The sequence below is a fragment of the Manacus vitellinus genome, unplaced genomic scaffold (genome assembly GCF_001715985.3).
Source record: "Manacus vitellinus isolate BGI_N305 unplaced genomic scaffold, ASM171598v3 scaffold_51_pilon, whole genome shotgun sequence".
Lineage (NCBI taxonomy): Eukaryota > Metazoa > Chordata > Aves > Passeriformes > Pipridae > Manacus > Manacus vitellinus.
In genome coordinates this window covers 5,472,661-5,499,824 of record NW_021940620.1, presented here as the reverse complement: position 1 = coordinate 5,499,824, position 27,164 = coordinate 5,472,661, and the positions used below count along the sequence as shown (strand labels likewise).

Genomic DNA, 27,164 nt, shown 5'->3' with positions numbered 1-27,164 from the left:
CTAGTTCTGGCTCTTAAAGAGATGAGTCTTGAAAAAGTGTCTGGAAAAACAAGTCTTCCCTGTTTAAATTAGGAATGTGCCAAATGACTGGCAGGTACTTGATATATAATTTAAATTTAAAACAGGAAGAAACAGTTCTAGATAAAGATCTCCTAGGGATATCTAGGGGAAATATATGCACCTATATTTAGCTTATCCCTGGTTTCAACCCCTAAGTGCACACACAGCAGCACGCACTTAGCTTTTGAAAAGAACAGGCCTTGATCCTTTAACAAGCTCCGCAAAGCTCACTAATAGAGTTACATCCCTGTTAATCACATGTGTGCTCCCCGGTTCCTACTTTGATACACCTTGTTCACAGAGATAAATCATGGAGCCGCAGATGCTCGGGAGTTGTTAGAGAAGGAAGTTGATGGCGGGTGGTCATGGATGGCAGATCCTCCTCAGGAATCCTGACCCTGGGGCTTTGCCAAGAGAAGGGAGGAACTAGGGAGATTACTCAGTGGCTGAGGGTGACATGGTCAAAGTGTCTTGCTGGAAACCTGCACATAGAGGAGGCAACAGGGTCAGACCTGTGAATTAGAAGAGCTTTGTGATAGCTGAGACATGACTAGAACCTGAGCTAAAGCTGTTGAAAAGGCCACGTTGTGGAGCTACCTATTCAGAAGGAACTTGTACAACAGAGCAGGGCATCACTTCTGGGGAAGGACAACAGAGTCCGTAGCACAGGGAGAGAAAATCAGTTTGTATATTGACTCTTGAAAAGCCTTTGCAAGAACTTGTGTGGAGAGAGAAGTTTAGATGGAGAAGGGAGGATGGAGTAACAAAAGAAGAGCGAGTTTGGACTGGAGGTGGAGAGTTCAAATATGCTATTTGAGTAGAGAGAAGGCAGAATGAAGGGAGGGTGAGATCATTCACAGAATAGGAAGTCAGCCTGATCAGAGAATCTTACATGACTTTTTACATTTGCCCTCTACAAGGACAGAAACTGAAGCAGAGAAAGCGAACAGATCTGAGCCAGCATGGGGATGTGGGAGGACAGGTCTCTCACTGGGACAGAGGGGAAGAAGAGCTGAGATAACAACCACATCAACAAAGGCTGGGGTAGAGAGAGCAGAGAAGTGAGGCTGAGCCCATGGAGGCTTTTTCTCTAACACACTGATCTTAATGAAAATAACCAGTGTTCTTCCTTTGGCACCTACAGGACTCAAAGAGGCACCACACCATGGAAGTCACTATCAGGAGGCACTTCCTGAGTTTTGCTGTTTTCCTGATGCACTGTGTGGTCCGCAGGGCGAGCTGTGAGAAGGGCAGCACTTCCCCCCTGCACTTCACCCACTTCTTCTACAATGCCACCATCTACGAGAACTCAGCCCCCAAGACCTACGTGGAGAGCTACGTCAAAATGGGTATTTACAAGAGAGACCCTGAGTGGGATATCAGATACAGAATAGCCTCTGGAGACAACTCTGGTCTGTTTAAAACAGAGGAGCACGTGATCGGGGATTTCTGCTTCTTGAGAATAAGAACCAGGAGCAGCAACACAGCACTTTTAAACCGTGAGGTCAAAGACAGTTATATGCTAATAATCAAGGCCACAGAGAGCACCTTTGCCTATGAAGCTTGGGCCAAAGTCTTGATCCACATTCTGGACAGAAATGACTTGAAACCTCTCTTTTCACCCCCCTCCTACAAAGTGTCCATCAGAGAAGACACTCCTCTGAAAACAGTGGTCAGCACACTCAGTGCCACTGATGCTGATGCTGGCCAGAATGCTGAGTTCTACTACTCCCTGAACACCAAGTCCAACCTATTCACCGTCCACCCCACCACAGGGGCAGTTATGATCACAGGTAGGCTGAACAGCACCCATCGAGGCAGGCACCACCTGCAGGTTTTGGCTGTGGACAGAATGAGAAAGATCATGGAGGGGAATGGCTTTGGGAACTTGGCCAGTCTCACGATCCAGGTGGAGCCATCTGCCAGGAAACCGCCCTCTATCTCCTCAGTAAAGGTGACATCACCTGACTCAGATGAAGACTTTGTCTATGCAACTCTGTCTGTAGAAAGTGGTGACTCAGAAGCAGGGATTGATTCAGTTGACCTTGTGGATGGAGATCCAGGAAGACATTTCAAAACCATCAAATCCTATGTTGGGAGCACTGAGTTCATCATTGTGTCAAACAAAGAGATCAACTGGCTGCTTTACCCGTTTGGTTTCAACCTCAGTCTGCAAGCCAAGGACAAGGGTAAGCCACCACTGTTCTCTCCTGTTAGAGTGGTCCACATACCTCCCTCCAAGTATGTTTCTGCCAGGTTTGAGAAAGAAGTATACCGGGTCCAGCTCAGTGAATTTTCCCCAGCTGGAAGCCAAGTTGTTATGGTGAAGGTCACACCAGTCTTCCCAAATCTTAAATATATTTTGAGACCCACTTCTGACAGCACGAGCTTTAAAATCAATCCTCACACTGGCCTGATAACTACAGTCAGAGCAATGGACTTCCATGAGCAGTCTCATTTTGAACTTGAAGTTACAACCGTTAACAGTCACACATCCACGACTGTTATCATTGACATCACTGACTGCAACAATCACGCTCCAAGTTTTACTCAGTCTTCGTACCGTGGGGCCTTTGATGAAAATGTTCCACCTGGTACCAGTGTCATAACAGTAAGGGCTACAGATGAAGATGAAGGAGACAATGGCTTTGTCACCTACAGCATAGCCAACCAGAAATCAGTTCCCTTTGTCATTGACCCCTATTCTGGCATCATTTCCACCTCCAAGTCGATGGACTATGAGTTGATGCAGAGGTGGTATCACCTGCGGGTGTGGGCATCAGATTGGGGCTCACCCTTCCGCCATGAAACAGAAGTGTATGTGTCCCTCATGCTGAGCAATGTCAATGACAATGCTCCTGTGTTTGAGAAGGCAGGCTGCAGTGGCACCATCCCACGGGACTTTCCTGTTGGGAACCCTGTGGCCACGGTCTCTGCAATCGACAGTGATGAGCTGCAGCATATCAAATACGAAATCAAGTCTGGCAACGAGTTACAGCATTTTGAACTGAATCCCGTCTCTGGAGTAATATCCCTTAGAATATCTCTGCGAGATCTTCCTTCTGAACAGCCACTTTTCTACTCTTTGAAAATAACTGCAACAGATGGAGAGAACTATGCTTTGCCAACATCTGTAAACATCACTGTGGTCGGCCAAGGTCTCCCTGTCAAAATGCAGTGTGAGGAAACAGGAGTCTTGAAACAACTGACAGAAACTATCATACACTCCATCGAGTCTCAGTCTCAAGGCCATGGGCAGGATGATGAAACATCTCTGAACTTGCACCTTATAAACCATAATGCTCCTAAGTTTGATGACAGCTTTCCACGATCTATCGATATCATAGAGACTGTCCCCATCAACTCAACTATTGCTGACCTTTCAGCTACTGATCCTGACACTGGTTTTAATGGAAAACTGGTCTATGTGATCTCAGATGGAAATGATGACAGTTGCTTTACCATTGACTTGGAACTGGGTCTCCTTCAGGTCTTTTCTCCTCTAGATCACGAACGAACCAGCTTCTACATTCTTAACATTACTGTGTACGACCTTGGTACACCACAAAAATCATCTTGGAAGCTCTTGGCTGTGAATGTGTTGGATACCAATGATAACACTCCTAAATTCCCACAAGGTGCCTACTGGGTGGCAATACCAGAACATGTAGCAACAGGGACAACAATAGCTCACCTGAAAGCAGAAGATGCTGATACAGATGACAATGGGAGAGTAAAATATTCTCTCCTAACCCCCACTGACAAGTTTGCCATTAACAGTGTCACTGGAGAAGTGATGGTTGCAGGTGCTCTGGATAGAGAATTGTGGCCCTGCTATGTGCTGAAAATAGAAGCAAGAGACCAGCCCAAAACAGGCTACCAGCTGTTCTCCATTACAGACCTGGTTGTGACTCTGGAGGATGTAAACGACAACACCCCACAGTGCCTCCCAGCCCTCAACAGTGTGATGGTCCCAGAGGATCTACCCGTGGGAACCGTCCTCCTGTTCCTGGAGGCTTTTGACCCAGATGCTGGTTCTGGGGGTGAGGTGAGGTACAGCCTCATTAATGATGAGGACATGATGTTTCATGTGGATAAGCTGACCGGGGCACTCCGGTTGGAGAAGGAGCTGGACTATGAGAAGAAGGACTCTTACAATCTAACCGTGCAGGTCAGTGACGGCGGGAAGCCCTTCTCCCGCTCTTCCCTCTGCCACCTGGAAGTGAACATCATTGATGTCAACGAGAACTTGCACCCACCACGCTTTGCCTCCTTTGTCTTCAAAGGCTGGGTGCAGGAGAACAGCCCTAAGGGCACATCGGTGATGATGGTCACAGCCAAGGATATCGACAAGGGGAAGGATGGAGAGGTTCAGTATTTCCTCCGAGAAGGCACTGGCATGTCCGTCTTCTGCATTGAAAAGGACACAGGTAATGACATCTTAATTGAATAGTGTTTTTTAATAGTGTAGTTTAAAGGATTAAATTACGCGATGTGTTTGGCCTGACTTTTTGACCCGATAGAACATTTCTGTATTCTCTCTGTTTACACAGTTCCATTCATTCAAGCCTGTCTTGCTTGTGCAGGGGTATACTAAGTGTATCCCTCTATCTAGGTAGGAGCAGGCGGGGTTTGTCTCCTTAAAATAATGGAAAATCAATGTCTGTCCTCCCCCAAAATTCTAAACTCTTCCCTTTCGCTTGTGTTACGAAAATTAACCCTCAGCACAAGCAAGCCCTCACCTTCCACACAATCTCACAGCCATACAAGGTTGGTGCCCGAGTTTGTATCTGCAGCAAAGACCAGGAAGCAGACTAGAGACACAGACTGTTCTGGCATTAGGGACTGAATGGTCTGAGTTCCTTAAATCCCTCACAAGCACTCTCTGTCATTCTCCTAGGCACCATACGGACCATAGGATCACTTGACCGAGAAGGAACATCTCACTACTGGCTGACAGTGCTTGCTCTTGACCTGGGAACAATTCCTCTCTCTTCCGTGACTGAAATTTATATTGAAGTCACTGATACCAATGACAACCCACCTCAGATGTCCAGACCTGTCTTCTATGCCTCTGTGATGGAGAATTCCCCACCAAACACATCTGTCCTTCAGCTTGATGCCTTTGATCCAGACTCTAGCTCAGAGGGAAAACTGACTTTTCACATCCTAACTGGAAATCCTCAAGGACTTTTCGCCATTAACCTCATTACAGGTAAGACTGACCCAACTCAGCATTTGTTTTTGAGGCTTCCAAGTGCCCAGAGGATGTTACATATTCAATATAAACAGCCCACACAGCTGCCTTTGTCACACCTTCCTCCTGCAGCAAAAGTCCCAGTCTCCAAATACACTGTGTGGGGAGTCTGAGGATTGAAACTCTCCACCTGAGGGCTGCTATTTGCATCCAGATGGCTCTTAGAATGACACAAATGTGCTACTTTCAAAGCCCTGAACAGAACCAAGCAGTTGCTTTTAATCTTCCCCCTTGTAAACAACTGCCCTGTTGCACAGCCTGAGCCAGAAAACACCCTTCTGGAGGTGACTATCTGCTCCTGAGACAGACCCAGGCAGGATTAACAAAAATGAATCCCACTGCACTTAAAGGCTCCACCCATTCTCCGGAACTATTAATGTAGTGAGTGTAGTAAGCCTCTCCTGCCATCTTCCTAGTCCGTATCTTTCATCTCAGGATTATTTACCAGATCTTTCAGAGCCATCAAAAACCCGCTGATGTTTTGTGTAAACAGCTTCCTCAAACTATCCCAGCAGAGCTGACATTGGGCCAGTCTGGCAAGGAAAGCTGTGCCGAGCCTTTCACGCCATCAGCTCCTGGGAGAAGAGGGAAGGGAAGGCACAGAGCCTGGGTATGGGAGAGGATTAATTGCATGACTTTGATCTCCTGCAGATGATAAAAGCAGTTCACCTACTGCAGCGGGATAGAAGCCTGCTCTCGGATGAGAAAGGAGTTGGATGTGTTGAAAAAGGCTAGAGTGGCACTCAGTTATGTGTTAACAGAGGTGTAGTGGCTCTCTGGCAGTGCTCTACAGCTGGCTAGGAGGGGTGTGGAAGAAAGAAATTGTGATTCTGAAACGCTGAGATCCTTTAGTTGCAAGAAACTCATAGGGTGTCTTTACATGGCACCATATAGATACACCTGGAACTGTCAGCTAACTGTGAGCACTGCTACCCCCAGCTGTAGCTATCTCCAGTGTCAGAAGCTTTTTAACCAGGTCATGGCATTGTTCTGCATCCAACTTTCTCACATAATCCAAACAGCCCTGCACAGCCCCAGGACAGCTTGCACAACACAGGGTTCTGTGGAGAGGTGCCTTCAGAAGCCCTGTTTTATAAAACCACTGCCTTTTCGGTGGGATATGAGCCAGGAACAGCTATCAGGACACCACGCTGGCTCCCCTCGTCAGCTGAGCTCTGGCTTGCACTCCTGCACCCTGCAGGAAATTCAGCCTTCTCTGTACTGCAGGCAAAGCTTTCACACTGGTGTGAGTGCAGCCCTGCAAAGTCATGCTGTCATGTTCAATGGCAAAATGAGTGACACTGGCAAAATCCGAATGTTTGCTAATTAAATACTTCACCTCTAAGCCAACCCTTTAATTCCCATCTTAGGCAAAAAAAGCCCTCTCAGGTATGAGTCATCTCTTCTTCATCTCTCTCTAGACTCAGGTGATTTGCATGAGAGGAGTGATAGGTTTGTCAGTTCTGTAAGAAACCCATGGGCTGATCTTATCTCTTGGACAGTTGCTGGAGGTCTCTTTAAACCCCAAGCCTGATGAGGATTCAGTTATCCATTGTTTCATTTGCATGTCACCCAAAAGAACAAATAATTACCTGTGAACATTCACATCAACTGAGCAGTTTATATCCTTGTGCTTACAATATCTAAGGAGAAATAATCTGCTACTACTGCCAGAAAGAATATTTCAGCCCCTTCAGGGCTGTAGGCAGCTTATAGGAAACCCAGTGGTATTTTCGTTCTGCAGACAAGGGCAGGCTACTCGTGCCATTAAGTAGAATAAAACTATATAGTCACATTGGCACTGAATAAGACAGCACAAGAGGGCCAGAGGTCGATCTGGGTCTCTCCTAGACAGGGCATTCCTGGCAGGAGCCCCTTGGCAGACAGAGAGAAGGAGGAGGCGTGTTCTCATCCCGTGTGCTAATAGGCATTAAGGTCCTAATGTACTGCTACAACAGGCATGTCTTCAGCCAGAGTAACCCTGGATGATTATTCAGGGCACAGTGCCACAGTGTTGCAAGTAAACTAATTCTGCTCGTGGAGCACTTGTTCTGTGTTTGATCCAGTATCTCTGCACAGGGGAGGGTTGGCCAGTGGAGACATGACCAGTGAGGCCCCTTGACTTCTCCTCCTGAGGCCTTGCAGGGAGACAGGAATGGCTGTGATAATTGTCCCTCCGCAGTGCTTGGCTCCTCCAGCATCCCCAAACTACCACAGAAGGGCTCTAAGCTCTTCCAGCCCTCAGTTCCCTAAAGAGGGTGGAGAAAAAGAGGGAAAATAAATCAAAGGCTAAGGAGAAGAGGGAACAAAACCGTGCACTGAGATGAAAGCTTTCTGCCATGGGCGATGGAATCTCTCCAGCCCAGCCTGGCAGCTGTAGAGGAGCAATGTTTGTGGGAGACAGAGATAGATAGTACATGGAGAGATGGGCAGATAGCAGGGTTTGGGGTATTCTTTTGCTTAAAAGATTTTCAGCTTGTTTTGCAGTCCCTGATGTGAAGAGGATTTGAGTCCAAACAGGACAGAGAAGAACTGAGAGGCTGTGGCAGGAAGAGTCAGGTTGAAGCAGTTCATCCTGCTGAAAGGCTATTTAGAGAATCCTTTTGCTTTGGACTGTTTGTCTCCAGCTCTTATCTAGTGCTTGTTCTTCTAGTGTTTTTCCTGCTGTGTCACTGTCCATGGGCTTCCCCAGGATGCCTGTGGTTCCCTGTATTTCTCTACATGGAAGGACATCCTGCTCTTTAGGTCTGAGGGATGGTTGCACTGCTGCACTCCAAATCAACGTACCACAGCTCCAGCTGAACATGGAGTGGTGCACAGCAGGTCAGATCAAGAGGGGAGGTGGTAGGAGGAGGAGAAAAGAAGGTCAAATGGAAGCAAGAGTGAGACGAGAAAGAGGATTTCAGGAGAACAACCTCTTCCCTTCTCAGGCTCTTTTGAAAGCCCCAATGCCTACAAACCTGATTCTGGCTATTTTAACTATCTTAGATTTTCCCCCCTGCAGCAAGGGCAGGGGGCCAGCAACCTCCACCCCAGCCCTGCTCTTGCCAGCTGAAGTTATTATTATTTTTTGTTCCCTGACAACAATGCGCTGGTAATTTTGCTGCTCCTGTTCCAACATGACCAGCTTTCCTCTCTCCCCTTTCCAGGTAGCAAGCAGGAGAATTGCAGACAATCCTTTCCCATTGCTGTGTGTAGACAGGCTGCTGGAGCAGAGTTTGTGCCTACCTATATGCAGGAAACAGAAGGGACTGTTTCTGGTCCTTTATGTGGATGCAGAGCTTGGTTAATTGGCCAAGTGCAATTAAGACCTTTGACGATTTTGTTCAGTCTCTGTAAGATTCAGCAGAAACCTTCAGGGCCTCATGCAAGAACACAAATAAGGGACACCCACTCCATCACAAGTCCCATGGGACAGGCTGGCTGGGGTTTTCCAGCAGGGCAGGGTGCTGATAACTCACACACGTGCACATGCTCATGCAAAACACTCATTAAAACTAAACGTGCACTTCCCACGTCCTTGTAGGGGACAGCAGAAAGAACCAAGGAACTGTTTCCCCAGGCCACAAAAGCTGATGGCTCTTCCCCTTTAATAACAGCTTCCACTTCCATTTTAGCCCTCTGGCCTCAGAGGGTGCATAACCAAGTAGCAACAAATAAAAGCAAGCGTTAATTCCAGCAGGCCTGGTCTCAAGGACCACGTCCAACCTCTGTCTCAGTGGCCATGGGAACACTGCTGGCAGTTTGTGCATCTGGGCATTGCACAGCACCATGACTCCAAACAGGAATTAGAGTGATTAACTCACAAGAGCTTTGGGATCTCAAGGCACAGTGGTAACTGGCTCCGGAGAGGGAAAGTGGGAGCCGTGGTTGGGCAGGGTAAGGGACAGAGGGAGTTTGCTGGGGTCAGGAGGAGAAGCCAACTTGTGGCTCAGCAGATGTGAAGCTAAACCAAAAAATTCCATCTGGTGAGACTCCCAGCTGGGATACAGTACAGGTATGTGATAGAGAGCACAGTCAGCTCTTACTCCCCAGGAGATCTGAGCATCTTCAGTGGTACAGACAGTCAAGAGAGTCATTAAATTCCAGTTCATCTGCCTTCACTACAGTCCTCCTTCTCCAGGTCTAGAAAGCTCAGCTACGATCTTGTTTTCTTTCAGGTTTTTTCATTAGTTCATGAAAGAATTTCAGGGTGTGGCCAGGCAAATCCAAATAGTCACTTCAGAGTGGTTAAATTCCTCTCCATCAGCTGGCATGCAGTAATCCAGTGCAAACATGGTGTTAGTCTGCTGCAGCTGGATTTTGCAATCTGATAGACTAGAAATATTCCCTGTGTGCACACAGGGGTCAGGTGGCTCCTTTGTCAATATCTGTGTGTTGGCTTGTTAGGCCAAAACTGTGAAGCATCCCATAAGGTAGCTGGAGTTTTAGGCTTTGCTCCCCCACCCCAGCCAACCTATTGGCAGTGAGGACAGGAGCATCAGAGATCCCAGGAACTGCTGCTGCAATTCCTTCTTCAGGCTCCCATTTCCATGAGTTCTGTTGCTAATGGAGCCCTACAGCCTCTCAAAAACCTGGGAGAGGTTCAAAAACTTCTTAGCCAGTGGGTTCTTAGACCACTTCTGAGTCCTCTTCACCTGCCAAGGTGTTGAAAGGATGATTAGGAGAAGAAAAAAACCCTATGACATATAAGCAAACAGAGTTTTTCAAGCCATCTTGTTATAATCCATTAAGGAGTGTTGATTTATGATTGTAAAGGCATCAAGTAAATGTTTAGCACAGTGGCTGGTGCCAAATGTGAATAATCCCGGAGAACAAGTGGAAACCGTGAACAGCAGTCTTCTTCCAAGCAGCTGCTCCCTGCTCCCTCCTTCAGCTGCCTGGTGTTTCCTGCAGCCATTTGAAATTTTCTCCTGCCTGTCACGCTCAAACAGACAGACCCCAAAGTCTGCTACAGCTGAAAACAGTACTATTGATTAAAACTCGCTGGCTTTGGACCAGAAGTGAGAGTGGAGGTGGGTTCGTGCAGCTCAGATTAACAAGTCTTTCAGGATGCACAAGTGCATGTGCTCACACCACTGCACGTGCACACTGCCTCCCATGCAGAGCATTTCCCAGGGTAGCATGAGCCTGTGTCACTGCCTGCAGTGGTCACAAATATTCACCCTACCTTTCATTTGTGTGAGGAAGAAGAACTTCCTTTCGTGAGGAATAAACACCATGGTAAGGAGAGACCGCTGGGAGCAGGAGATGTGGAGAATGGACAAAAACACTCACAGGTGTCAGACTTGGTGACTGTCAGAAAGTCATACGTTACGTGTGCAGTTTCCATCGTTGGTAAAGCAGTTGTGAAAATGGTCTAGAGCTGCTTTTCCCCAAAGGTGAAGAGTCAAGTGCTCAGGAAGGACCATTATCAAACAAGAGGTGAAAACAGAAGCCTCAGCTCCGTTCTTTCCATACTTGCATCTATTCAGCTTAGTCATTGACAGGCCAAAAACAGTCAATTACAATGATTTTGTTTCAACTCTAGTTTATTATAGCCACAGTTCCTCCCTCCTGCATCCATCCTATTCCCTGTGGTTAAACTACTGTGTATTTTTTAGAAATCCCTCAAATATTGCAGTTGTTAGAGAATTCATCCTGTCTCTCAGCAAGGCTTAAATAATACACCATTATTATTGACTGTGTACCTTATATTTAGCCTGAATGCATTTGTTCTGTCAGTGGAATAGAGGGTATTTCCCAAGGCAGAAGACAAACTTTTGTCAAAACACTGTAAATTAAAAAGAGCAAGGTTCAGCACAGGGAAAATAGGAGTCGAGACTTGTTAAGAGTCCAGACTTGTGCCAGCACATGCAGAATGTTTCTTACTTAGAGGCATAAGAAAAGTTTTGTTTTCATGGTCCTGCTGCCTTTCTCACCTAATGCTTTGCCAACCCTCAGTTGATGCAGGCATCTGGTAGGTGTTCCCCCTCCTCCATGGTCTCTGTGATCAGAGAGCAACACCTGCACAAAGGAAGGGGACAGCTTTACCTCTGGGGGTCTTTCTCCTCTGATCACAAAGGGAACCTGAAACAGGACAGGTGGGCAGGCTGATTTTGGGCACTCGGGGATCTGATCAGCCCTGGCTGTTCTTGCATGCTGAGTCTTGGAGCTCAAAGGGTTTCTTTCTTGGCAGGTTTGATTTCTACAACTTCACAGCAGCTGGATCGAGAATACAAGGCTGAACATATCCTAGAGGTGGGTAATGATGATTGTAATTAGCTTTATTTACCTACAAGTGTATTAAGTCCTCAAAGAGCTTTCCTTGCAAGTTGGAGCACAGAGAAAGAATCTCATCCCATCAGCTCCCAACTGCTGGGAAACTTAATTAAATGGTGTGTGTTGCCCTAAGAGACAGCTGCAGCAGTACTGTGGGGTTTATTATTTACTTGCTGAAGACTGGAGCAAAAGTCCTATTCTGGAAGCTGTGGGAATGCAGGAAGAGGACTGGAACTGTCCTCTAGCAGGATGGATAGTAAGTTATGGGGGAAAGAGCAAGCCAGAGAAATCCACCCTCATTTATCTCATTGTATCAGACATTGCTGTGTAACTTTGGTCACTGGCCCCCATCCTCAGCTGCTCTATGTGTGTTCCCATTAGAAGAATCTGGAGGTGTTTCAGTCTGTCAGAGTGATGGAGGATAATACATTTCTCTCTGCAATACAACATGCTGGGAGTGTGCACAGGCCCAGCAGAGTGAGGATGGGTGATAACTTACCAAGCCATGGCAATACAAACATTTTCAGCTTTATGATCCCTAATGACCAACCTGACCCACTGCCTGGAGCAGCTGCAGGCAGGAGCCCTGCAAACTTATCTCCCTGTGCATGGACAAGCCCTGCACAGTGCCAGCTACAGCCACCAGGTTTTACCCTGCAGAGAGGAGCAAAGCCTCTGAAAACGTTGGGGTACAAATGCAGATCCACACAAAACCCCTAGCTGAGTTATTGCCCATCAGGATGAAGGCTGGCTCATATCCTAGGTCACATCAGGGAGCTCTGTCACCTACTCCCTTTGCTTACTGACAGGTGGCTGTTTCTGACAATGGAGAGCCAGCCCTGAAATCCACCAGCAGAGTCGTGATACAAGTCCTGGATGCCAACGACAGTCCTCCCAGTTTCCCCCACAAGCTCTTCATGGTGCAGCTCCCTGAGAGAGAGGCCTCAGAGACACCACTGCCAGTCTACAGGCTGATTGCTTCAGACCGTGACCAGGGCCAGAACAGCCAGATCACCTACACCATCGAGGAGGAGGAGGAGGGGGTATTCACCATCAACCCCACAACTGGCACAGTCTTCTCCAGGAAAGCTTTTCCTGCCTCTGAATACAACATACTCACGGTGAGAAGGGAGGGAAACAGAGAGAGATGGTGGGAAGATGTGGGTAGAGAGGGGAAGAGAGAAAAGGGTGCAGAAACAGAAGATATAAAAGAGCAACAGAGAGAGAGAAAATGCAGCAGTGGGAAGAGAGCTTGAATGAGGCAAATGGGTTGCAGGGAGAGAAACTGGAAGGAAATGATGGGAAATGCAGAAGATAGGAAGCTATTAAAAATGGTAAATAAATTTAAAATTCACTGTACAACTAGAGTCCAACTCTCAGAGATGAATCCATGATCCCATATGGTTGTGGACCCAAACCTAAACATTCTTTCAGGATGTCTCTGACCATCTGATCAGGCCATGGGGCTTGAAGGTTAAAAGCTCTCCCCCAGTCTGCAGGTCCTTGCAACAAGGCTTGTCATCCAGGTCTCTGCTGTGCATAGAGCTTGGCGGATTTACTTGATGGTCGAGAGGAATTTGGTTTGCATGGCTCTACCTTGGAAGCAGCCAGAGCACAGACCACTGGCTCAGGAATTGTTTTGTGGGATTTTGGGCGCACTCGGACCTGAAACTCCTGGTGGGTGGGAGAAGAAGCTTCCCATGGGCTAAACCAGCCTTCTCCCTGACTGTATGTGCATTTCCTGGCAGGTCAAGGCAACAGACGGCGGCAGCCCCCCACTCTCCTCCCACGTGCGGCTTCACATCAGCTGGGTCACCCGGCCCGGCCCTTCCTCCGAGCCACTGGCTTTTGATGAACCCCATTTTAACTTTGCCGTGATGGAAACAGATCCTGTAAACCATATGGTGGGAGTGATCAGCATTGAAATGGGCCCCAGCCAAGTGTGGTTTAATATCACAGGTGAGACGCGGGAATTCCAGCGGGGCAGCGGTGTCTGGGAGCCTTTGCCCCAGCTCCCCTGGCTTTCAGCACTCGCATGCCTGAGCTAATGATGTTATTTGCTTTAGGTGTAGGTGAGCTACAGGGAAAGCTTTCTCACAGGCACCAAAATGCTTAAACAGCCGTGGACAAAGCTGCCTGTTCAAGGGCTCCGGTGCCAAGTGGAATTACTTATCATGCGTTTTTAATGACATTCTGGAACTTGCCAGTGTTTGAGGTGTTCTCTGATGTCGTGTGAGAGGCAGGGCCTGCCAGTCCCAGCTCCTCCTGGGAATCAAGTGGCGCTGTTGGTTTTGCTGAAACTGCCTGCGAGGATCCAGTGTCTGGCTGGGTGTTGCAGACAACCCCTGTCTCTCCCTCCATGCTGAGTCTTGAGCAGGGAGCAGAGAGGGAAGAATTCCTCGAAGACCTGGTCCACCCTAACTGGTGGGTCTCTCCCTTCCACCTTACCACATCCCAGGGATGACTTAGACATGAAATGTGAAGCTCCAGGGCCTCCTCTAAGACACACAATGGCAGAGGGGACGTGGGCTGTCACCCCAGGGGACTCACCACACAGTGTGTGAGCAGAACTGGTCCTACCAATGAGAGCCAATTGCACTCAGGTAGTTTGGTGTTTTGAAGTGGTGCCCCAATCTGCCTTGCACAGCCTTTCCCTGGCACTGCCTGCAGGGCCTGCCCTCGTCAGACAAAGCCTTAATTGGGTTTGAAGTGAAATAGTTTTTCCTGTTACTGTGTTAGGCCAGGGATAATGGTGTATAAATACAATTAAGCAACAAGAGATACAATGCTACAGACAATATCAGTGAAAAGTTTATCTGGCATTAGTAGTGTCTGCCTGGGTTTGCAGAATTAACGGTACATTCCTCTCAGTGTTCTCCCATCGTTTGCTGGCTAAGTGCTGGAGTGTAGCTTGATCTCATCTTCCTCAGTTCCTAGTGCACCAAGTGCTACTCAAGGCTCTCTTGGTTTCTGTACTGTTGGGAAGGGACAGGATTTCATTTTCCCTGCTAGGAAAGGAAAAGCATCATAGTACCTGGCAACCAGGTGGGTGATGCAGAGATCCAGGAGCCCTCAGCATCTCATTCAAAATCTCAGCTTTCCCAGTCCACAAAGACTCTTGTCACTGGGATTGATGGTCTGCAAAACTCTGACAAAGCAGCATCTTTCTTCATCTCTTTCCTTTCCTGGACTGCTTCTTTCCATCTGGCACTGTGCACAGGGAGCTCTTCTCTCTTTTCTCAGGGAAAGGCATCTATGAGTCTCTCTTCCTCTGTCTCTGCTTCTTCCTGTCTCCTTCCCAGCAGGAAAGCAGTGGTCCAGATGGCTAGTGACCACTGCATTCTTCCAGCAAGGGAAGATATGTAATTTAACAACCAGCGAAGATTTTGCCAGCTGGTAAGAGAATAAAGCAGAATCCAGAGTATCCACTAGCCAGGAAGGGAGAAGACCTGGGATAAATGTCAGAAAACTTTCAGCCTCTCTATATCTCAGAACTGAGTAGCAATGTTTCACATGCAATAGAGGCCTAACAGGCCGCCAGCAAGTGAGGCATGAGAAAGGAGCTGCCATGCCAGGGCTGAACAGCAGTGGGGTGAGGGACAGCCTTCTGCTGCTGAGCTGCTCAGGCCTGCAGTTCCCAGCACTGCACAGCCATCTGGGTTGGAGGCACCAGGCTCTACTCACCCTGGAAGCACCGTCTGCCTCCCCAACTGTTCCAGTATTGGGCTTCTTGAGGGAGCTCACAGGCTCCCAACCACGGTGATGAAGACCATCACTGACATGCCCACAGTGTGACCATGAATTGGAAGCCAGTGAGAGCACTGTTCTGCCCAGCAGGTCCCTGATCCATGCTAGGCCAGTGATGCTGCATAGCTGGAGACCTTGTGCAAATAAATCAATGCTCAAATGTGCCTGTTGCCAATCTAGCCAGGACATCATATGCATAAGTGCATCCTTTCCTCTTCTCTCCTCCTCATTTCTTCTGATTCTGCTCACCTTACATTTCTACTCCTTTGTCACCATCTGTGACAACCTCTTTGTCCAGCTTCTCCTTGTCCTCACTGTCTCCTGTGTCCATCTATCACATGTTGTATTGAGTTTCTAGATTTGGGAGAAACCTCACCTATAGCAATGTCCTCAGTCTAGCCATGGCCAAAGAGGTACAGTGAGAGTGAGTGCCTGCACAGCCCCCTTCAAGGCATATTGCCTGGTGTTCACTTATTTGTGGCTGGGCATGAGCTCCTTGTGGGATGATGTCTGGAAGGAATATCCTTGTCCTTTAGATCTCCAGGCAGCTCCTGGAATCTCTTCCCCTTCAGAGGCTGCCAGCACCTGCAGCTTGCTCTGACTTTTAACTACCCTCCTCTTTCCCTTTTTCATCTCTCCCTTATCCCAGGTGGTGATGATGACATGGATTTTGACATTGAAAAGAGTACAGGCAGCATGGTCATTGCAAGGCCCCTTGATGCAAGGAAGAAGTCGAGCTATAACCTGACAGTAGAAGTCACTGATGGGTCCAATACGATCAAAACCCAGGTAATGTTTTTTTTCTTTGTTAAACACCCCACTGAGAGGGAGTACATGCCAAAGGGAATCTTTTTTCTGAGTCTGATGAGCTCTGGATGAGGTGCCAGGCACAAGAATCTCCTTACACTGTGATTTTACATTACACAGTGACCCAAGTCTTTCCTAATACCAAGTTAAGACTGTTTTTATGTTCTTGGAAACACAACTGGTCTAGGAAAGCCTGGGTCTTTCCTGTCGACCACAGCCAGCACAGGAGGACACATCTACACCACCAGCCAAGCTGGGATGGCAGTTCACACACTCAGACCTCAACTTGCTCTCAGCTGCTCAGTCTGAACTACAACACGTCCGGGACAATATGTTAAGTCATAAGGGAAATGTGTACACAGTTAGATCAGGATTGGGTCCATGGTCCCATGTCAAGGGGTGTTCCTGGGACTTGTGAGCCAAAGTAAAGGCAGCACAGATGCATTTGCAAGAGGTGAGGTCAGGCCCAGGAGGTGAGTGGGGCAACTGCAGAGATGCTGTGTGCTTTGAGTTGCCACAGAGGAAGGAAGTGCTGGTGAAAGGAGGCACTTTTCTCTCAGCAATGTCCCTGAGCCCCAGTTAAAATTATGAGATTTGCCCATTTTTACCTGCCCTGAGGAGGGGTGTTCAGGGCTTGATCTTCCACCAACCGTTCTCTCCACACATGAGAAGCAGCCAGAATTCCAGCCCTCACTGCACAGGAAGACCTAGAATGTGAGTCACCTGTCAGTGAGGCTTATCATGGGACATGCACTGCGGGGGATGATGAGTGAGGAACACTGTCATTCCTGTGAAATGCAATGCTAATGGATGGCCACTTATCTCGACTATCTTCAGGTATTGCTCCAAATAAACAAACAGAGCCCCACCTTGCCTGGTGTGCATTCCCTGCCACCTTGCATCTCATCCCTACGTTTATTTTGGCACTCAAGGCCGCTAGCAGATGTCAAGAAACCTGCTCATGCAAAACCCCAATGGCATGCTCAGGTTTGCTACAGGAAGCAAATTATTACACTTGGTTGGGACTTCCTAAGATGCAGGGACCACATCAGTAGGGGGGTCAGGACCGCCAGGGTAGGAGACTAAACAGAAGAACCTGTGACTTTGCAAGCAGGATTCAGGCAGCTATTCACAAGGGGAGGTACTGCTGACTGCAGAGGGGAAGATTTGGCTAAAAAAATGTAGAACATAAATTTTGCTTCTCCACATGCATGAGGAAGGCCAGCCCTCCCTCCTTTTACCAAACATCCCCCTTCTGTCATTGCTCTGGTGTGTAATTAATGGGGGTTGCTGTGGAGGCACTGGCCAGCAGAGCTGGCACCGTGGCTGAGCCACTGCTGCTCTTCATGGCAGGCTGTGACAGTTTCCCCATGTGCCAAGTGCAGGCACGTTCAGTCTGAGTGGCTTGCCAGATTGGAGTTATAAAAAGAAATGAGAGGAAGCAAACGGGAAAACATGAAGGGAAGGCACAGCGGGAGTTCCTTGGGGGAGAAGGACAAAAGGGCTCCCAGTCACCACGGATGGCAAAGCCCCAAGAGTTGGAAAGCTGTGACGGTTACAGGACTCAGAGAATAGCTACACCCCAGAGGGTTTGGTAGCTTAGATTTTACGTGGCTGCATGTCAGGCTGCTGCCATGTCTTTGCTGCTCTCACTGTGCTGTTTGCCCCACAGGCGTTTATCCACGTTATTGACATCAACCAGCACCGTCCCCAGTTCCTGGAGAGCCATTATGATGTGAGGATTCCTGAAGATACCCCCTCAGGGAGAGAAATCCTTCGAGTCAGTGCAACAGACAAGGACAAAGGAAAGGGGCTCATCTACACCATCCATGGCAGCGTGGACCCCAAAAGCTCAAGACTTTTCCAGTTGGATCCAAGCAGTGGAGCCCTCACAACAGCAGAAGGCTTCAGTTCCCAGCCCATGCCTCAGCACACCCTCACAGTGATGGTGAGTCCTGACCAAGCCCTGCTGAGTCCACCAGGAAATGGCCAGGAAATATGGGTCACTGGAGAAATTAAAACTGGTTTTAGTCTTTGAGGGAGGATTTGTCTAGAACAATAAGGAAGAGGAAAGTAGGCTGTTAACCTTTACTATATGGCTAAATCTAGGTAACACCCTACTTTCCTCTAACCACCTGCTAATTTCATTGGAGGGCCACTGGATTCTTATAAAAGAAAACACAGTGAATAATTGTTAATGTTTGGTTTCAAGTTCAAGGCTGAGCTTTGGTGCTGAAACTTACAGGCTCATTCCCTCCCAGGGGGTTAGGACCACTGCAAAACACCCACCTGTGTAGGAGTCCTGATGAGTTGCTTGGAAGCTGGTGCAGGCAAGGCTGCCTTCTCCCCAAGTGTGACTGTGCCTGCTCTTCCTCTGTCATTCAGGTGCGAGACCAGGAGGTCCCCATCAAGCGGAACTTTGTCCGAGTCATCGTCCATGTGGACAGCTGCAACCTCCACCCTCCGCAGTTCAGCAGCATCCACTATGAAGCAGAAGTGCTGGACTCAGCAGTGGTGGGCACAGAGGTTATACAAGTCAGAGCCCTCGATCAGGACCAAGGAGCTAATGCTGAAATCCACTACTCCCTTCAGGCAGGTGAGAGCCCTGCAACAAGACAGTTTAGGCTTCGATCACACCTATGTTTCCATGCTCTAACTGGTGGCCACTTGACCAGCTTTCTGTAGCTGTTGCAGAGACCAGTAAATGGCAGTTAATTTCCAGTAAATTTCACAGTTCTAAAACGTGATTTTCTTTCTATTCAGAGAAAATCTATAGTGAGCAGGTAATTTCCATATTATGGAATATTAGCATCCTTTCTTAAGAAGAAAGCTTAATGTTCAGGCACTGGCCTTAAAAAAAATGTGATTGGATGAGTTAGGGCAACCTAAAGTCTGCTCCTTTTGTCCATGGGAACTGAGGGAGCGATCCCTATTCAGTTGTTAGGCAAAAGTACTCCAATTCCCACAACAGTCATCATCAGTTCCACCATTTCTACCAAGAAATACATCTTCAAAGAACAGTGAGGACCCTGTCAGCATTGGCTGCTGGTGGTTTTGGGTCATGCAAGTTCAGTAGGCAAGTATTTTATCATTCACTCTAAAGGTTAAAACTGAAGTATTTATGTCTGTGCCACACTGCCTATTTAGCTGGTAAATTCTTTGCAGGAGACAAGCCATCCTTTGCTCCATCTTTCTCACTGCAATTTAGATCAAGGACTGAGGGATTTAATTGCTCCTGAAGCATTGGTAATTACAAGCATGACAGAGCTTGAAGGAACTAGTACTATCTGTGCTACTATGTTCTGCACATGAGGCAAAAGCTTCAAGCACATGCTCTGCCACCACTAAATATGCTTAAATTAGAAGGGTATTTATCTCCAATTTACATTTTGATTGATTCAAAAGTTAGCTCACGGATCTCAATGGGTTCATTGTTCTTATAATTAAAATTGTTTAGAAATTAATTAATTTCTCCCAGTGAAAGAAACAGATGTTAACTAGGTCTGAAATCAGCAGAATCTATGGAAAAGAGGTTCAGAAAACCAAAACCAATATGGTGTCTGCATTCTTCACTTTGTAATTTCCCTTCTTGCAGGTAATGGGGAAGGCTTCTTTAGCATCGACCCATATTCTGGAATTATTACAGTTGCCCAGAAACTGGATCCATCCAGACAGGATCGATTTACTCTTATTGTAAAAGCAGAAGATCGGGGGTTCCCTCAGCTTAAAGATTCTGCTACGGTCCATGTCCGCATTAGACCCTCCGATCGAACCCCTCCAAAATTTCCGGAGGCCGAGTACATCACAGAGATCAGTGAATCCACTGCTATTGGCTCTCCTCTAATCCAGGTTTCAGCCACAAGCTTGTCACCAGTCAGCTATGAAATAAAAGATGGAAATGGAGATGGAGTGTTCTCCATGAACTATCAGTCAGGCCTTATTTCCACTCAGAAGAGCTTAGATTTTGAGCAGGTGTCTTTTTACCAGTTGAAGGTCCGTGGCACCAACATGGCCGGAGCTTTTATGGACGCAGTGGTACTTATCTATGTCATAGATGAGAATGACAATGCACCCATCTTCGTTAAGCCTTCCTTTGTTGGCTGGATCATGGAGAATGCTCCATCACAAAGCATGGTTCTGGATGAGAACAATGCTCCCCTCGTGACCTGTGCAACAGATGCTGATCAAGATTCCAATGCTCTGTTGGTCTATGAGATTTTGGAACCAGAGGCACTGAAATATTTCACTGTAGATCCCAGCACAGGGACACTGACCAGTCGTGCTGATATAGACTATGAGGTCACCCCAGTTTTCCACTTCAGCGTACATGTGCACGACAGTGGAAGTCCCAGCTTATTTGCATCCAAACCCACCAAGGTCACAATCCACGTTAAAGATGTGAATGATTCACCTCCAGTCTTTTTGAAAGACACTTACAATCTTTCTGTCTTGCTACCTGCCCACCCCGGGATGGAGCTTTTGTCAGTGCAAGCAAAAGATGCAGATTCGGAGGTGACCTACAGCATCGTGGAAGGGAACCTTGATAATGCTTTCTATATTCATCCTCTCACGGGTCTCATCTCCATTCTTAATGCTACTGGCCTCAAGAGCTATCATGAGCTCACGGTCAGAGCTGGTGATGGCTTATATAAGAGTACTGCTCTGGTTAAGCTAAACTTAACTCAAGCACAAGGTACTGGCTTGAAATTCGATCAAGATGTGTATACAGCAACTGTGATGGAGAACTCCACAGATGAGAAGACTCTAACTATCCTTGGGGTCAAGGGATATCAGCTAAATGAACCCCTTTCCTATTCTCTCTTGAATGGAAAGGAAAGATTCAAGATGATCCAGGCCTCTGGAGTACTTCAGACCAAGGGTGTGAAATTTGACCGCGAAATGCAAGATATGCACGAGGTGGCTGTGGAAGTGAAGGACAACAGGAAGCCACCAAGAGTGTCCCAAGCCACAGTCAAGGTTTATGTAGAGGATGTCAATGACAACCCACCACAGTTTGAGAATGTGCCATATTACACCTCGGTGCAGGACGGCACGGAGCCAGGTGATGTACTTTTCCAGGTGTCAGCAACAGACAAAGACATAGGGGATAATGGAGCTGTTACCTACTCATTTGCAGAGGACTACAAATACTTTCGGATTGACCCTTACCTAGGAGACATCTCCCTTAAGAAGCCTCTTGATTATCAAGCTTTAAATAAATACAACCTCCGAGTCATTGCTAAGGACAAAGGAGAGCCTCCCCTCCGTGCTGAAGAGGAGGTTGTGATCAGTGTGAGGAACAAATCCAACCCTCTGTTCCAAAGTTTGTACTACCGAGTGAAGGTGCCAGAAAACATCCCCCCATACACATCTATCCTCCACATACAGGCTCGCAGCCCTGAAGGCTTGCGCCTCATCTACAACATTGTGGAAGAAGACTCCCTGAAACTCTTCAACACCGACTTCAAAACTGGTGTCCTGACTGTCACGGGCCAGCTGGACTACGAGCTAGAGACAAAACACACGTTCACTGTTAGAGCCACAGACACAGCACTGGGATCCTTCTCAGAAGCCAGAGTGGAGGTGGAGGTCGAGGACATTAATGACAATCCCCCGGTATTTTCTCAAATCGTCTACACGGCGTCTGTCTCGGAGAGTTTGCCAGCACAAACTCCTGTTGTCCAACTCCTTGCTTCTGATAAGGATTCTGGCAGAAACAAAGTAGTTTCCTATCAGCTCGTGGATGATGGTTCAGATTCTACCAAGTTCTTTAATATTGATGCCAGCACAGGGCAAATAGCAACAGCTCAAGCACTTGACTATGAAACAAATCAACAGTTCCGCCTGAAGGTAAGAGCTGCAGATCATGGGATGCCTCCACTTAGTAGTGATGCCCTGGTAATTGTAGATGTGACAGACATCAATGACAATCCCCCTGAGTTCAGCCAGCTTCAGTATGAAGCCAAGGTCAGTGAAATGGCTACGTGTGGGCACATCGTGATCAAAGTCCAGGCCCTGGACCCCGACAGTGGAGACACCACCCGACTGGAATACGTGATACTCTCGGGCAATGACAATAGGCATTTTGCCATCAACAGCACTTCTGGAATAATATCCATGTTCAACCGCTGCAAAAAGGACCTGGAGCCATCCTACAATCTCAGAGTTTCTGCTTCAGATGGGGTTTTCAAGAGCACTGTGCCTGTGTATATCAACACCACAAATGCCAACAAATACAGCCCCTCTTTTCGGCAGAACGTGTACGAGGCAGAGCTGGCAGAAAATGCTGAGATAGGTACCAAAGTGATTGAGTTGGTGGCTATTGACCCAGATGGTGGCCCATATGGCACCATAGACTATACCATCATAAATAAACTTGCCCATGAGAAGTTCTCCATAGACAGTAAAGGCTGTATTTCCACACTGCAAAAGCTGGACAGGGAAAATTCAACAGAAAGAGTCATAGCCATTAAAGTCATGGCCAAGGATGGGGGTGGGAAGGTGGCCTTCTGCACTGTAAAAATAATCCTTACAGATGAGAATGACAACCCACCTCTGTTCAAAGCCTCTGAATACACACTGTCCATCCAGTCCAATGTAAGCAAAGGTTCCCCCGTCATCCAAGTACTGGCTTACGATGCTGATGAAGGTGCAAATGCAGATGTCATTTACTCTGTTGACTCCGTTGAAGATGTGGCAGAAGACCTTGTGGAGATCAATGCTGCCACTGGGGTTGTTAAGGTCAAGGAGAGCCTTATTGGTTTAGAAAACAGAGCCTTTAACTTCAAGGTGAAAGCTGAAGATGGCAGACCCCCTCACTGGAACTCCCTTGTCCCGGTAAATCTCCAGATTGTCCCCAGGGAGGTGACATTGCCAAGGTTTTCTGAGCCCCTTTATACATTCTCTGCATCTGAGGATCTTCCAGAGGGATCAGAAATAGGGTCAGTCAAAGCTTTTGCAGAGGATCCCATTATATACAGCCTGGTGAAGGGAACCACTACAGAAAGTAACAAGGATGAGGTGTTCACAGTGGATGAACAAACAGGGGTTTTGAAAATCAAAAAACCCATGGATCATGAGACCACCAAGTGGTACCAGGTTGATGTTATGGCTCACTGCTCACATCAGGAGACTGAGCTGGTCTCTCTGGTCTCTGTGAACATCCAAGTGCAGGATGTCAATGACAACAGACCTGTCTTTGAGGCAGATCCCTACAAAGCTTTTGTCATGGAGAACATGCCTTCCGGAACCACAGTCATTCAAGTGACAGCTAACGACCAGGACATGGGAAGCGATGGGCAGGTGACCTACAGTCTGGAAGCAGAATCTGGCAACCTCCGTGGACTCTTCACCATTGATGGTGAGAGTGGGTGGATCACCACACTGAAAGAGCTGGACTGCGAGGATCAGGAGATCTACCGCTTTTACGTGGTGGCCACTGACCACGGCAGGAAAGTCCAGCTCTCTTCCCAAACCCTGGTGGAGGTCACTGTCTCCGATGAAAATGATAATGCTCCACAGTTCACCTCAGATTTCTACAAGGGGTCGGTGATTGAGAACGCGGAGCCGGGGCAGGTGGTGGTCACGCTGAGCACCATCGACGCAGACATCTCCGAGCAGAACCGGCGCGTCACGTGCTACATAACCGGTGAGTCCTCCCTGACTTTAAATCTTCGGTGAGCAAGGACAAGAGTATCAAAGTGAGGATTTGATAGCTTGCCTTACAGGATATTAAGGCAGAAATGGTGTTGTACTGACAGGCCTATCAGAAGCAGATGAGATGAAGCCCAGGCTTCATGAACTGGACTCTTCAGTTAAATGAATCTGGGGAATACAAAACTCTTTAGTAACTAACTGCAGTGGGTGGAATTGTCATTATAATAACTATCTCACCACTGAATCGTCCTATTTATTTGGGAATAAATAAAATCCATATAAGTAATTACACAGTACTGTAGAAATATTTATTTACGCTTTCCTAACAGAGGAATAATTAAGACAGTGTAATTGTAATATCTGTTGGAAGGACAGAAGAGGTGGTACAGGAGGAGGGAAGATTTTTCTCACAGAGATACTGTGATCTGTGTTTAAGTTCTTTGACCCAGTTTTTTCTCCTGCCAGCAGTGCAGTCAGTTTATACATTACATATATGCCTGTAGCCTGTCTGTATTTTTTAATAACTATATATATGCACATAGAATGTGTATAACTTTCTGGTGTTAAATGTGTTTTCTATGAAGCCACTTGGAGTCTGACTTAACAAACAAGGCTTCAGTTGCCACTCTGCACTGGGAGAGATTTAAGACTGTCATGTCAATCTTAGTAAAGGTTTTGGCTAACAAGAAATACTAAAAATTACTCTTGCATCCCTGAAACATCACTTGTGCCAACTAAAATTAACCACTACTGTAAAATACCAAAAAAGTTACACTGAAAGTTTTATGTGCATCTGCACAAGTAGAAGCTTGAGTTTACAGTATTTTTTTGACCCTAAGGGGTCTTTCTGAGACCTGGAGCAGATACTTCAAATTAAAATGTTTGTTCAAACTCAAACGAGGACCCTTCAGGGTCAAAACATTTAGCCAGATCGTGCTGCAGCCTGTTATCTATTATTCTAACCATCCAAAACAGGGAAGGAATGCTGGTACTTTGAATTGGTTTATGGCATGCCTAGGTATTTGCAAGCCTTTAGGAGGAAAGATTTAATCCATTTATGTATTCACATTTCTGCCATCTTAAAGATAGTAGTAACTTCCAACTACTTTAAACCTGAAAGGATGCACACTTATGTTAGAGGTGAGCACCTTGTGCTCTCTCTGCTATGCACTTAAAAGCACAGGTCAAATTCTCTCCATAAACACGTAAATGCAGCTGCAGCAAAGGAGAGGAGTATTGATCTGAGAACACAGAGCCCTGTTCACATTGATTTCAGACGCACAGAAATTAAATCTGGGTATGGGCTGGTGTTTCCCAGCATCAGAAGAAGGGCTAGCAGAGGTCTCATTGTGCCTCCAGATCCACCACCTCATCATTGCAGTGCAAGGGAAAGCAGAAAGGGAGTGAATTTAATTTACCCTGCTGTGCGAGGCCCTTCAGAGTGTAACACAAACAAGCCCCACAGCCAGCTCTCCTCATTGATTCCCATTGCCTAACGTGCTCCCTTCTCTACCCAGTGGTGTCAGGTCAGCAGAGGACATCAGCTCCTTGCCAAAAGAGAGGGCTTCTCCAGGGGCAGCATCCAGCCCATTTAAAATCTTATCTGTGCAGCAGCAGCAGGAGCAGCATGAATCTGGTGGACCAGAGAGCCTGCCTAGCCTGGATTTACCTGTCTCACATAATTTGGTTCTTACAGAATCAAAAAGTAGCCCCAGAAAGTGCAGTTATATATTAAATACCTCTATAGGTTAAGAGGAAGTACAACTCTATGTGGTGCCGTTACAGTAAGATCCAACTAATATCTGCAGGGTATTTGAAACTCTCAGATCCCTTTAGGAACATGCACTAAGAAAGACTGACAGGCTTTGGGAAGGTGAGACAATGTGGTTTTGAGGCAATGAATATGCACATCTGCAGAACATTACCAAGACCTTTTTGCAATCAGGAGTTTTTTCCTCCTTCCAGTGTAATATGCAGACAGGGAATAATTGAAACAGGCAGGGTACTTCCCAGCTGTGCAGTGAGGCAGACCAAATGCTCCTCACCTCCTGGATACACCACCAGTGCCCTCTCTGCATACCCAGTGCAAGTCAGAGAATCATCGAATCATATAGGTTGGAAAAGACTCTAAGGTCATCAAAGTCCTTCAGGTCTCCTAAGGGAACCACAGTGGACACACCTATATTCCCTTTCCTTATCACTCCTGGTTTTCAGCGCTCAGTAAATGCCTTTTTTTACTTACCTCCTGCCCCCTTCTAGAAGGAGACGTACTGGGACAGTTCACAGTTGATGAAATTGAGGGCGAATGGACAATTTCTTCCAAGAAGCCTCTGGACAGAGAAGATACAGAGAAATATCTCCTCAAGGTTATGGCCTCTGATGGGAAATTCCAGGCTACCACTGAAGTGGAAATTTTTGTTCTGGATATCAATGACAACAGCCCTGAGTGCGGCCAGGTAAGACGTCTGTTCTGGGACATCAGGGGCATGAAGGGAGAGCCTGGGAAGGAGAGAACACAATAGCAAAGAAGAAAGAACAGACAGAGCACGTTAAAGGGTTTGGCTTGTCGTAATTCTTCTCACACAATCCTGTTGCTTTGATTATGCTTAGCAATTTTAATTAAGCTGCATGTCAAGCAAGCACATTAAATCTAGCCTCCAAGCATGTTTGCCAGCAGTAAGTGAGAGCCTAAGCATTATGAAGGATAATTTTTGGAGATAAACAATGCCAGGAAGCCTCCTGGGTAGGGGCATGTAAATTACTGAGTTTTATATCCTGCTGTGCTGAGAGATTCCCATCAGAAGGTTTGTTGCTGTAGAGAGCTGATTGCTGGTGTGGACATTAGCCATGGTGAGAAAGAACAGAGGTGGTTGCTTCCCAAAGGAGATTCAAAGGCTTGTGTGAAATGAGTTCACTGGTCCCAATCCACACCCCAGCAGCCAGCAATGGGAGGCACACTGTGCTCCCCTGTAAACCACAGGGATTTTATATAAGGGTTTATCCTTCCCTATGAAGCTCCTCCTATTTTGCTCCTCCCCATGAGGGATGAAGGTATTTTGGAGGTGGCTCAGATGCCAGTGACACCTTCTGTCCTTGTCAGATACTCTACACTGGGAGAGTCTCTGAAGATTCTGGGCCAGGTCTTTTCATTTTGAAAATATCAGCAACCGACCCCGACGTTGGCAGCAATGCCCAGATAACCTACAGCCTGCACGGCCCCGGCGCGGAGGAGTTCCGGCTGGGACCACACACAGGTGAGAGCAGGGCAATGGGATGCCTTTATCCTCTTCCTCACCCGCTCCTGAGAAATCCAAGCTCCCAGCATGGCTCAACACTTATCTCCTCTTGAGCAAACATAAGGGCTGTTCATTCCAGC

The 27,164-nt window shown here is 47.2% G+C and overlaps 1 protein-coding gene across 1 annotated transcript in view; it reads left to right on the top strand.

Moving 5' to 3' along the window:
• FAT2 (FAT atypical cadherin 2) overlaps positions 1-27,164 on the top strand; it is a 55,436-nt gene that overhangs the window by 10,096 nt on the left and 18,176 nt on the right. Inside the window, 11 exon segments of the mRNA XM_018081078.3 lie at positions 1,205-4,490; positions 4,961-5,275; positions 11,496-11,557; positions 12,388-12,699; positions 13,327-13,537; positions 15,975-16,114; positions 17,805-18,080; positions 18,518-18,728; positions 19,728-23,780; positions 26,048-26,244; positions 26,889-27,042. Of these exon segments, the coding sequence (XP_017936567.3) occupies positions 1,226-4,490; positions 4,961-5,275; positions 11,496-11,557; positions 12,388-12,699; positions 13,327-13,537; positions 15,975-16,114; positions 17,805-18,080; positions 18,518-18,728; positions 19,728-23,780; positions 26,048-26,244; positions 26,889-27,042 (9,196 nt within the window). The 5' untranslated portion in view covers positions 1,205-1,225.